The sequence below is a fragment of the Balaenoptera physalus genome (assembly GCF_965194825.1).
Source record: "Balaenoptera physalus genome assembly, chromosome: Y".
NCBI classification, from domain to species: Eukaryota; Metazoa; Chordata; class Mammalia; order Artiodactyla; family Balaenopteridae; genus Balaenoptera; species Balaenoptera physalus.
Window position 1 is genome coordinate 16,797,315 of NC_138904.1, and position 12,326 is coordinate 16,809,640.

Here is a 12,326-nt window from a genome sequence, read left to right on the forward strand (position 1 = left end):
CAATATTATTCGCCCTTAAAAAGGAAGGAAATTCTGCGATATGCTACAACATGGATGAACGTCACCCATGACATTATGCTAAGTGCAATAAGCCCATCACAAGACACACACCACACACTCATACACTACTGTATTATTCCTCTTATACAAGGTACTTAGTGTGATTAAAATCATAGAGGCAGAAAGTAGAATAGTCCACTACTAGAGGATGAAAAAGAGGGGGCATGGGGAGTTACTGTTTAATGGGTATAGAGTTTCTATTTTAGAAGATGAAAGAGTTCTGGAGTTGGATGGTGTGGTATGGTAGCACATTATGAGTGTATTTAATAACTGTAAGCTGTCCACTTTAGATGTTATATGTGCTTTTCCACAATAAAATTTTGGGATAAGTAAATAAATATTTATGTAAACAACATATGTATGTACACACACATAAGAGTTGAGATTTTTTAGGACATGATTCTTGATCATATTCTGAGTTTAATTCTTCTAAGATCTCCAATTTGCTTTGGTTGCACAACAATGTGAATATAGTTAACACTACAGAAGCCTATACTTGAGAAATGGTTTAGATGGTATATTTTGTTATGCTTTAAGGAAAAGAGAAACACAGTTAAAACAAAAAACAAACAAAAATGAGTGGCAAACAAAAAGATAGGTATCAGCTGCAAAGATTGAGATCACCCAGTGCCCAAAACTGGATGCTGACTGACACAAACTGTGGCCTCCTTTTACTGGTCACAGCTCCTCAGGATTAATTTGCTGGGCCACTGAGACTTCTGGAGGAGAGGGGAAAGAGGGAGGAAGTGAGGGTAGGTGGCAGGTAGGAGGGCCTGTTAGTTTGTGGTTTCCCCCAGTTTCTGCGGTGTTGCTGTCCAAATTTCCCTGACAAAACTTTGGTTTTAGGAGACATCAGGACAAATGCAGATGTTCTGTGCAGAGTACAAAATAATAGTGAAAAAGATGTGTGAAGCTGTGGAAAAGTGGAAAGCAGGGTGTTAAAATTGGAAAGCCCAGCTGGGCTGGTGGCAGGCAGTTGCTGCTGCAGTCTCTGCCAGCATCTCACCTGCCTAGAAATAGTCGTCCTCCGTGCTGCCTAGCTGTGTGCGCTTACATTAGTGTAAAGAGGGTCGTCTATGTTGAACTCCCCCAGTTCTTCCCATCCAGGAGATCAGGGATGGATGGGGTGGTAGTAGTGTGGCAGGTAAGACAGGGTTGCAGTGAAGGAATGAACGAGGATGGGGAATGTACCCTATTTAATATTTTTCCACTGGTAGCCGATTGTTCTGAGAGGGTGTCAGCGCCACCAGGACCTAACGAAGCCCCGTACTGAAGGTTAGTTTGAGGCTGAGGTAAAAATGAATATTCTTGTTTGCAGAAATAGAAGGCTCCCACGGCAGGTTTCTGCCTACTTTGTCTTAAAGAACGCCCTCATATCTCATAGCCTGATACTGAGGCAGCATGTCCTCAACCCTGAGAAGGACACCTGGACCGCTAGCAGGCAAGCTGGCTTGGAGCTGGATAACCCAGACAGAGAAGCCAGAGGCCAAGATGGGTCGTGCGTCACCTAGAGCTGCAGAGCTCCATTTTCTCTTCCACGTCTGGGCAGTTTTTCCTGGCTGTGCATCACTATGTGCAGTGCTTAGGAGCTAGTGTTCCATGACATGAATGCAGAGGCTCTGCGGCCCTCGTCTCCTAGCCCCTCCTAGCCTGGAGCTTGGTAGAGGGGTAGTATGTTGGGGTGGGGAGGTGGGGAGTAAGGTGGAGAAGATGCCTGGTCCAGTAGCAGAGAGAAGTCTCCCAGCTTAGATGGTTTAAATGGGAATTGGGCTGTTTGCCTGAGGCCAGGATGGGGGTGCTGTGTGGCTGACCTGAAGGCCAGCTGCTGGTGGCACAAGGGCTTATGGTTTGGTTTCCTTAACTGTGGCACATCCCTGGTTTCATTCACCCTCAGTAAACAACAGTCTTATCCCCCAGGAGAACATCTGAAACCCAAACCCCGTTGCTGAAGTGCTGAGTGGATTTCCTTCTGACTTAATTCCCTCTCCCCAAACATCCTTTTCTGAGCAAGGCTGGGAGACGTGACATGCTGTAAAATGTAAAGATGTATGGAAGCGTCTGCAAACACTTAAAAAAAATTTTTTTTTTAGAGATGAATAATTTTAAAAATTTAAAAATCTTATTTTGGAGTATAGTTGATTTACAATGTTTTGTTAGTTTCAGGTGTAAAGCAAATTGATTTAGTTGTACATAAACATATATCTATTCTTTCTCAGATTATTTTCCTGTATAGTTTATTACAGAGTATTGCATAGAAGTACCTGTGCTATAATGCAAACACTTTTTAAATAAATGGTGTTTCCCCTCTAAACTGGTATATTTAAACACCAGAGTGAATTGCTGGGGAATTTCTTCCCACTCAGTTTTTTTCCTGTGTCATCCACAGGCCTTTAATGGCCAGACTTCCAGGTGCTGTGCGTTATGTGTTAGCTCCTCGTTTGATGCACACAGTGTTCTGTCCAGCCTCTAATACAATAATCTTGACAACCCCTGACCCCCATCCACTCCCTGCATGAGCAAAAGCTTTGCTCTTGGCTTCAGACTTCCTGAGGTAACCATCCTGTGCCGCTCACTTCTGTTGTTTATTGTGAGTTACTTGGAGACATGCCAAGGTTGTATTTGCTGGCTACTAACCAATTCCCAACCCAGAAGAGGTTAGGAATATGGACACAGGGCTGGCAGAATCGTCTGTTTTTCTCCAGTCCCAGAATGGTGCTGACTAAAAATCTAGGGATGGTGCCTCTCTGAAGAGGCCCTGCGGAAGTAGAAGAGCAAAGATATGTATAGTTGGTCTTAGTTGCCCCCTTTCCTGAGGTTCCCATTTACTGCCCCCAATCCAGTGAAGGAGTACTGGTCTGAGCTCAGCAGATTCCAGGGGCTGGGTTGAGCAAAGAGGTCACCTCCTCAGAGTCGCCATACTCACTAAATCCCTGTGCAGCCTGTGTTTGCGTCCATTGAGCTGACACTAGAACTCTTGCCTGACTCTGCAGTATAGACACCAACTCACCCACTGGTGCCTCAATTTGGGGGCACTAAAGGTCTGACATTAAAGTAAGCCCAGGCCGGAAATTCTGAGACAATATTACTGATACTATGTTGGGCCTGCCCTGTAGGGCGTCTTTCCTAAAATGCTCAATAATCCTTCAAAGAGGACAGACAGAAAGAATAGCCATCTTCTCCCTAGTGACCCCCTGACTCCAACAGTTTCATTCTCTGGGCCCCAGATCCAAGCTCTAGATTAGGTAGGTTTCCCCGGAAGACAGTGACCTTAGATACTTCCTGATACAGAAATCCCTGAGAAAGAATAAATCTTCAGATATTATTTCATTTACCAGGGAAAGGAAGGCAAACAAAAATATGCTTGAAAGGTAGCTGGCAGGTGGAGAAGAAGACCTGGGGTCAACGGATCTTTTAGTGCCATTCAGTAGCTGCTTACACTTCTTTGACAAAATGACTGCAAGACTTTCATTGTGTTTGTCTTGTTGTCTTATATTGCTGTTTTACGTGAACAAGCTACTTTATACTACGTAAAGTAAAAACACAATATCTGTAGTCACCCAAATCCTCCTGATGAAGTACTGGTGTCTCCGAGCCCAGAGCAAAGCTTCTGGGAAGGACCACTGGACAAGCCTGTGAGGTTGCCTATTACAAATCAACCCCAAGACAGAGTTGGGAGCCACCAGTCTCCCATATAAACAGGGTAAGGGCCTCACCACAGGTGTAGTAGCCTCGCCCTTTAGCCTGAGAGGAGCGAAAGGGTCCTGGCTGATCTGGCAACATCAGTGTGGTCTGAAAGCAGTAACTAGGATAGAGAGGCCTGCATACAGTAGCATCAAGCAGAGTATAAGAGGGTTAGAGACTGAATAAGAATCTGCATCAGGAAAGTACCTCAGATGGAGCCACGTTTTATAATCACAGGATCTTCTGCCGGTGGAACCTCACGCCTTTATTTTTTTCTCTGCTATCTGATGCCCTCCACTCCCTCCACCTTGCTGGTTCTAGTTCTCTCTGTCTCCTTCCATTTCATTAAAATTTCCCCTTTGCTGAGTGTCAAGTAGAGTAGTCTGACTACCTTCTCAGTTTTTAAGGGGCTAGCAGAGGGTTAGGATGCAGAGAGAGAAAGGGAGAAGAAGGGTCTGGCGATGCTGCACAATAAGCAGTCTATACGGCCATCATGGAGAAGCTCAGCCTCCGTTCCTTGACGGTGGCAATCGTTGGAGATGGTGTATAAATTGGTATTGTTCTTTTGCAGCTTTGTGACTTATTTCTCTCAAACCGTTTCACCTAACCAGATTCAGGACTCATAACAAACTGTAAATATCTCAAATGGATAAAGAAAATCTCACAGTTTAATTTCCATTAAATCCCGTTCAATCCTCTTTAGAATTTCTCCCTCTCTTTTTCTTTTCTTTTTTTTCTTTTTTCTTTTCTTTTTTGCCACGCAACGCAGCATGTGGGAACTAAGATCTGACCAGGGATCTGACCAGTGATTGAAGCCAGGCCCCCTGCATAAGCACGGAGTCTTAACCACTGGACCACCAGGAAAGTCCCTAGAATTTCTCTTAAATCATTCAAAACTCTTTAGAGTGCAGGATGCAGTTGGGTTTCCTTATAATAATACTTTAAAAAGTCAGTGGAATTGGAAAATGTATTCCTTTAGAGATGAAAAAGAAACACTTTTAATTCCACCAGCCTGTGCAGAATACAGTGGAGCCAGGCTCACTTTTAAAAAGGATGGCTTAAAGAGCAAATTACCTCGAAGGCAAATTTACTGGCCTGTTTGTCCCCAGCAACAATTTTCTTTTCCCCATAGTCAGCCCTCCTTGCACGCTTGCCCCCTTTAAAATACTCCCTTCCTATTCATTTTACCTCCAGAACTTTGAAAGGTAGACAAACAGGCCCTTTTGTCAGCCCTACCCCACCCTCACCCCTAGAGGTCCTTGGACTCAGAGAAGCAGCAGGCTCCAAGCTCTTGCTCAGTTCTTGGTTTTTCCTGTTACTTGTAATTCTGGGGAAAGCCTGTAGCTTGAGGGGGAGTTGAGGAAGCAAGGGGTGGAGGAAGAGGCTTTTGCACGTCCATAGGGTAGCCTAATCTAGCTGGAAGGGGCTGGCATGACCTGTGCTCACCCAGGTCAGTGCTCCTCAGCAGCTCAAAAAGAGGGATAGCGCCTCCTTACCTGGAGGCACATTCAGAGGACTTCCTCAGAAATTCCCAACTCAGTCATCTGATTATTTTAGACTTGTTTTGAATGAAAGGAGATGCTTAAAAATAAATGTTGTTATATAACAGAACAAGAGGCCTTTCTGCGTCTGTAACTCGCATTCAGTCTAAGAACTTTTAATATTTGGACGTGAATGTCTTTATAAAAATTAGCTGTCTTTCTGCTTGTTACCAGGGATTTTTTAAAAAAAATGTGTGGGTTAGCTTTCAGAGACATCCACCTCCCCCCCCCCCCCCAAAAGAAAAGAAAAAGGTAGGCATTCTCTTTTGCCTCCTAGGTGAAAGTGTGCACCAGTTGCCTGCATTGGCAGTCCAGCGCAAGTTGGGTAGTGGTCAGAGGGCAACTGCCCAACTGTCTTTTTTTTAAATTGGGGTATAGTTACTTTACATTGTGTTCGTTTCTGCTGTATAGTGAAGTGAATCCCCTATGTGAATACATATATCCCCCTTTTCGGATTTCCTTCCCATTTAGGTCACCGCAAAACATTGAGTAGAGTTCCTTGTGCTATATAGTAGGTTCTCATTTTGCATCAGTGATTATAAGCAGGTTTGGGCTGTGAAGGTGTAGTTGTGCCTTAAGTTTACGGTTTCAGCAGACAGAGATGTTTCACTTCTAAAAGACCTGTTGTTATAGCTATGCACTGAGAAGTAAACAGAACGAATACTATCTAACCTAAATGCTGCTGTGAATAATACTTCGAGATTTTAAAGGTAAATATCTGGTACGTAGAGCTGGTTTCCGTCTTGATCTTGACTTAGGAGTCAACTTACAATTGATTGTTTTTAGAATGCGGACACGCCAGGGTATTATTTTAAAACTTTCAGTGTGGATTCACAAGTTACTTCCATTTCAAATTGATATTCTCATCGACCCTGCATAATGCCGTCCTTAGGCAGGAAGAGAGTTCCTGACCCTAGCATAAAAAGACCTTCAGGAGGAGATGACTGGGACATCTTTGTCAGCGATGTCCTTGTCTGCAGTCTCTGAGGCTTAAACTGGAGCACTCCTCCCCGCGCGGAGGAGGTGGGAACTTTGCCTCCCTGCTTTCCGCTGCCGCCTTACCGGCTCTCGCCCTTGTTCCGCCCCCGGATCCCCAGCAGCTGAGCAAGAGGGTCTCAGTACGTGCCAATAAAATCGATCCGCACAGTGCAGGCTACACATGGAGCTCACGCGCAGACCAGCACCACCAAACAAGACGAAAGGTATTAGAGAACATTGTAAGCCAAAACTTGCTCCGTGCCAAGAAAAATAAAACGCTGAAGAAAATTTCCCAAGGCCAGGGAGAGGAAGCAGGGCAGATCCAGCAACCATCTGAGGTGCCTGCGAACGGTGAGAAATGAAGGCGGATTTCCGCTACTCTGTGTCATCCGCTCACCTAGTGCCCCACGGGTATTCCCCCTTCTCCTCCCCACTCTTTAAACAATTACTGTACGATCAAATCATCCCAGGAATTCGGGCGTTGAGTTCGGGGGACCGGCTACTGTTTTCTAGGTAGTGTTTTCTTGAGCACTTGATAGGGAAATGCGAATGCGCGCCACCGGGAGGAAATGGAGATCCGGCGTGCGGGTGGGCGTTGACGAGCACTCGCCAAGTTCTGTATAGTCCCGGAGAGGACTCGAGGCCTGGAGAAAGTAGCGCAGGTGACAAGAGGCTGCTGCCGATGGTATTTGATAACTTTGGCTGAGTGGAGCGCTAGGTGAGTTATGGCAGCTGTGGTCCTCTACAGGCCTTCTGGATAGCGAGGGACTCCTTGGAGCACGGCTAGGAATGCTCCCCGCTAGTCCCCTGCTCAGGCTCCGAGGGGCAGCTCTCGCCACGGTTGCGTACGCGCGCTGGCCAACTCTGCCTGGTGGGGGAGGGGAGAACAGGGGGAAGAGGAGGAACGCCCCGGAGTGGCCGGGGATTGTGAGCAGAGAAGCTAAACGGGTCAGGCTGTCGACGTCCTGGGAAACTCAGGCACACCTTCCCCTTGTGAATCACCCGTCCAGAGAACCCAAAGACCGAGGAGGCCGAGGTGAGGGAAGGTTGGGGGGAGTTCAAAACTGCAACGGGAGGCGGTGGTGGGAGGGCGTTTCTCTCTCCAGCTACATTTGCCCGGGGGGTGGGGGTGGGGTGCGGGGCGGGGTGGGAGGGCGGAGGGCGTGGGAGGGAGTGGCTAGTGGGAAGGAGGGCTGGCGGAGGGAGTGCAGTTAACCCACGAGGGAGACGCACTGGGATCGCGGGGTGCAGCGGCCGGCTGACTGAACTCCGGATCTTAGCAAAAAGGTGAGGCAGAGATGCATTCCTCGTTGAAGGCAGGCGTAACTTCGCGGCCTCGCGAAAGAGGCGCCTGGGGCTCGGACAGCCACCGAGAGCTGGAAAACGGCAGAAATCAGAGAGGAAGCTGATGAGCCTACTGGGGCCCCGCCTAGTCGCTGGGTCCTGCAGGGTCGCGTAGGGTTAGGTCACTTGCCTAAAGTGGCGGAGCCCGCTGTCTCCACCTCTGCCCAGAGTCCAGCCCTCTACTAGTCGGACCTGACGGCACCTGGCTAAAAACTGGTGACACGGGCGAAAGCAACGTCGGGCACTCGGAGATGGCAAACTTTGCTGCTCCCGAAGCTTCCTTAGCCGGGCTCCTTCGCTTCTTAACATCCCCCTTTCCATGACCCAGACCTTTCCCCAATTACGCAACTTCCCTCTCGATCCACTTTTCGCCAGTCCCTAGCTGAGGACTTCAGGTCAGCGCCGGAACCCTCTCTCACTCAGGAGGCCGTAGCTTCATATTCTTTTTTAACGAGCTTCGGGCTGTAGTTGGCTGCCTTTCCTCGGACTCCCGCACAGGTTTCTTCTCGGATTCTTTCACGCATCCTTTGGCTGCATTGTTCGCTGTCGTTTTTATTTCATAGCTATAAGTAATTAAAAATGCAGCCAACTTAAGCAGCGCCGCATGGAAACCGGGGGAGGACGGGAGGGTGTGAAAGGGTCCCCGCCATTTTCCTGGGGACTGTGCTGCGGCAGATGTTGGCCTAAGGGGAGGGAGCTGCGATGGAAGTTCTGCTGAATTCTCTCGAGAACAGGAAAAAGAAGGCGGCGGATTTCCACGGCTTTCCTTTTTGTGCTTGGTTCTCTGAAAACACGCCGCCTCCCCGGCGTTACCTCTTGGCGGATGGAGATAGTTCCCTAGAATTAGTGCCACGGCGCGTGCGTGTTTACGATTCTGTAGCGAGCGTCCAGAACGCGGTGGAGCGAGACCTACGCCAAAGGTAGCGCTCGGCGGGCAACTCTGGGGGAGAGACCGAGCTTCTCTCGGCGTGCTCCGAAGTGTTAATCTCGTAAACTGGAAAAACCAACTGCCAGGAAACAGAACAAAGTAAGGGGTTCCCATTCGGTTGATCCACCGTCGGGTTAGACATGTTGATAAGTAAGTACAGTTTTACGGCCGTCTCCATTCTCAGGCGTTGCTGTTTTGAATTTTTGGTTATAAGTTCGCGGGACTGGACGAAGAATATCCGTGTGCGGCGTGAGGTCGTGGTTTGGGGTTTGCGGGTGGATACTCGGTTCCCCTGTTGTGTGCAAGGAGTTCGGCTGGACGCAAGCATTGTTCCGGCTGGCTCACCGCCTGTCGCTTGCTAGACGGCACATTCCGGGGTTCTGGAGACAAACACCTTCCCTGGCGTGTAGGCTCAGGCCGGGCAAGGCTTAATTTACCATTAAAGAGGTTTTTCCAGAAAGTTCGCGATTTGCAACTGGACGCTGAGTGCCTGTATTGGCGTTCGGCGTCTTAAGGGTGGCGCTTGCAGAATGGATGGAGGGGGAAGAGGAAAGCAAACGGAGAATTACTTGAAGAGGTGTATTTAAATACGCGAGGACTGCATTTTAAGACAAAGCTGAGAGAGGAATTAGCTCGCTTCAAGTAGGTATTTGTATAGAGTAGTGCAAATGAGACAGCTCTGTGTTTTAGCTGCATTTGTCCCCTTTTTGGGATGAGGCTAGGGCAGGACAAGTGGTATTGGGTTCCCTGGAGAAGCTTCTTGACATGGGACTAAACATGGGGAAGAAACAGCGTCATCCCAGAAAGTGTGCTGAGTGGCCAGCACAGATATACTTATTTCTGACACTTTCCCTACCTCTGAAAATGGACGCTGCGTCTGTTGGATTTCTTTTGCTGTGACAGAATTCCGTGTGTGGAGGGCATTTAAATGGTAGGTCATTAAATAGATGCTCATACTTGGAGATTTCAATTATAACTAGCTTCTCCAGCCTTCTCACTACACTCCCACCCGGTGTGTGGTCTGGACTTTCTCATGTTTCCTCTCGTATTTACTTTGGACACTTATTTCACTGCTTAGAGGAGCTCAGGAGATGGCGATTATTAATAGGTGGTTGATGTTTATTCCTAGACTGGTCGCCCTTGTGTAACTAACTATATGCCATCCTACACCGGGATTGCCTCGGTTGGGAAGGAGGTCCTGAGGCTTTTTGGCGCTTTCGGCTGGGACTGTGAGGGGCACAGCGAGGTCCTTTGAGGCCCTGGGTGCCTGAGAGTTAATAAATGTTCTGATGAATGAATTCGACAGGTCATTGGCTATTCTCTCTAGACTTCTGAAGTGCGGGCCAGTTCTGTGCCTCCTGGGCTGGGCCCCTGAGGCCCCGGTTGAGAAAAGCGCCGCTGCCAAGTGGAGGGTGACTGGCAGTGAGGACGGCCATGAGGCTAGCATAACTTATCCGGACGGACGGACGCGTTATACGCTGCGCCTAAAGGCCAAGCACTCGGCCCTTTGTTCCTACTCTTAGTCGCCTGGACACATGTCTGACTTGCTCCGATTCGCGTCGCTGCCGACCTGCCGCTCCTTGCCTCCCTCGCTAAACTCTTGTCGAAGCACTACGCTTGTGCTCCTTGCCCGCTTGGGGATTAGGCAAGAAAATAAATAAGTAAACAGACTTCATACATAGAATACATACGTGTGTCTATATCCTAGAATGCAGCACTGTGACTGAGCAGGCGGCCAGGCTGGCCCGGGAAGGAGCACCTATGCACTGGTGCCTTCGGGTGCGTGTAGGTCCCCGACCCCCACCACGTAGGCGTCATCAGGGTTGCCTGGTTGTGTCCGCCCGTGAACTGTACCGCGCCCTCGAGGGGATTGTTGGTGTGCTTGTAATAGATTGGTTCGACAGAAACGGACACTCCTGCTGGCTGAAGAAGGGGGAGAGGAGGAAGACTGGTAGCTGGGGGAAGGGTGGGATGCAGAAGCGCTGGCCAACACCCACTAGCAGGATTGTGCAACCCAGCCTTCCAGGTCTCATGGAGCAAAGTGGAAGGAAGGCTTCTGGGTTTTCTTTTCTCTTAACCCTGTAGAGGTACTGGAAATTGTATAATGGACAAGGTGGTGGAGCAAAGCCTAATGGATATTCCTGGAGGCAGAGTATCCTCCATAGGGAAGGGATGGCAGTCTTGGCCTACTACTTCCTTTTCTTTTCTGTTCACATCCAGGTGCATGGGGTTTAATTCTTGGACGTACCAAAAGCAGGTGCTAGAGTGTCTAGTTTTACTTGGTCATTCTTAGTGGGGTAACAGTGAGCATACACGACAGGCATGCTCCCTTAAGGAACGGAACTTGGCATGCTAACCCCAGCATTCACAGGAAGGATTCATGCTGGTGTTCAAATACAGGAAAGTCTGCGTACCGCTCTGTGGTTGCATAGAGACCCTGACCAGTGTTGATCCAGAAGGAAGACCTAAGCCCAAAATAGCAGAGCCGTGTGTACAGGTAGCCACTGGAGAGAACAAAGGGGACCTTGAGTCATGTGTATAAATAGACACACCTTCAACCATGAACTTCTGGGGGAGACAGATGAGAAATGGGCAGGGAGATAGGCTCCAAACAGGAATTGGAGACTAATATGTGGATGCTTTGGAGCCAATATTGGATTGGTCTAAAAACTTAATACACTGATGCAGGTATTTGTCTAGTTCTGTCCAAAACTTGATTTAGTGGGTGGATTCTATCTAAGAGGACTGATGGGAGGCTGTGCTGTATCATTACTTTAGATTCCACATATAAGTGATCTCATATGAGTTGTCTTTCTTTGTCTCACTGTATTTAATATGATAATCTCTAGGTCCATCTTTGTAGCTGCAAATGGCGTTATTTCATTCTTTTTTATGGCTGAGTTATATTCTATTGTGTGTGTGTGTGTGTGTGTGTGTGTATGTATATATACACCATATCTTCTTTAGCCATTCATTTGTGGATGGACATTTAGGTTTCTTCCATGTATTGGCTATTTGTAACATGTGATAGAATTTTTTAAAGCTGAATAATATTCCATATGTGTATATAACACAGTTTATATATCTATGTATCTACTGAGAAATGGACAATGGTTTCCTCCTTTTTGCTGTTAGGCATAATGCTCCAGTGATGATGCTTGTGCAAATGTCTTTTTAAGACTCTGCCTTCTGTTCTTTTGGATATATATTTAGCTATAGGTAATGTATTTTTTAATTTTTTGAGGAACCTCTCTATTGTTTTCTGTAGATGTAGCATCATTTACTTTCTCAAAAACAGTACAGGAGGGTTCCAGTTACTCCATATGCTCACCAACATTTGTTATTTTCTATTTTTTTGTTTTCTGTTTTTTTTTAAATGGCCCTCCTAATGGATGTGAAATGCTAGCTCATTGTGGTTTGTAAATTTATATTTATATCATTTTAGAGAAATGTATATTCAAGTCGGTTCCACATTTTAAAAGTTGGGGTTTTTGTATTGCTAAATTGTTGAAGTTCTTTGTATTTTCTGGATATTAACCCTTTATCAGCAAATATTTTTCCCATTTTATAGGTTTCTTTTTTACTGTGTTGACTATGTCCTTTGATGCAGAGATGTTTTTCACTGATTTAATTCCATTTATTTATTTTGGTGTCAGATCCAGGAAATTATTGCCAACTCTAATGAATCCTTCCTATATTTTCTTCTAGGAGTTTATAGTTTGGGGTTTTACGTTTAACTGTTTAATACATTTGATTTAATTTTTGAATATGTTATAAGGGTCTGGCTTTATTCT

At 46.9% G+C, this 12,326-nt stretch overlaps 1 protein-coding gene across 1 annotated transcript in view; it reads left to right on the forward strand.

Annotated features, from left to right (window-relative positions):
- Positions 1 to 8,306: 8,306 nt before the first annotated feature.
- LOC309653401 (BCL-6 corepressor-like) overlaps positions 8,307 to 12,326 on the forward strand; it is a gene marked incomplete at both ends in the record, with an annotated part of 58,673 nt that continues 54,653 nt past the window's right edge. Inside the window, 3 exons of the mRNA XM_082448022.1 lie at positions 8,307 to 8,524; positions 8,839 to 9,032; positions 10,241 to 10,416. Coding sequence (XP_082304148.1) covers positions 8,307 to 8,524; positions 8,839 to 9,032; positions 10,241 to 10,416 — 588 coding nt within the window. The remainder of the gene's footprint in view (positions 8,525 to 8,838; positions 9,033 to 10,240; positions 10,417 to 12,326) is intronic.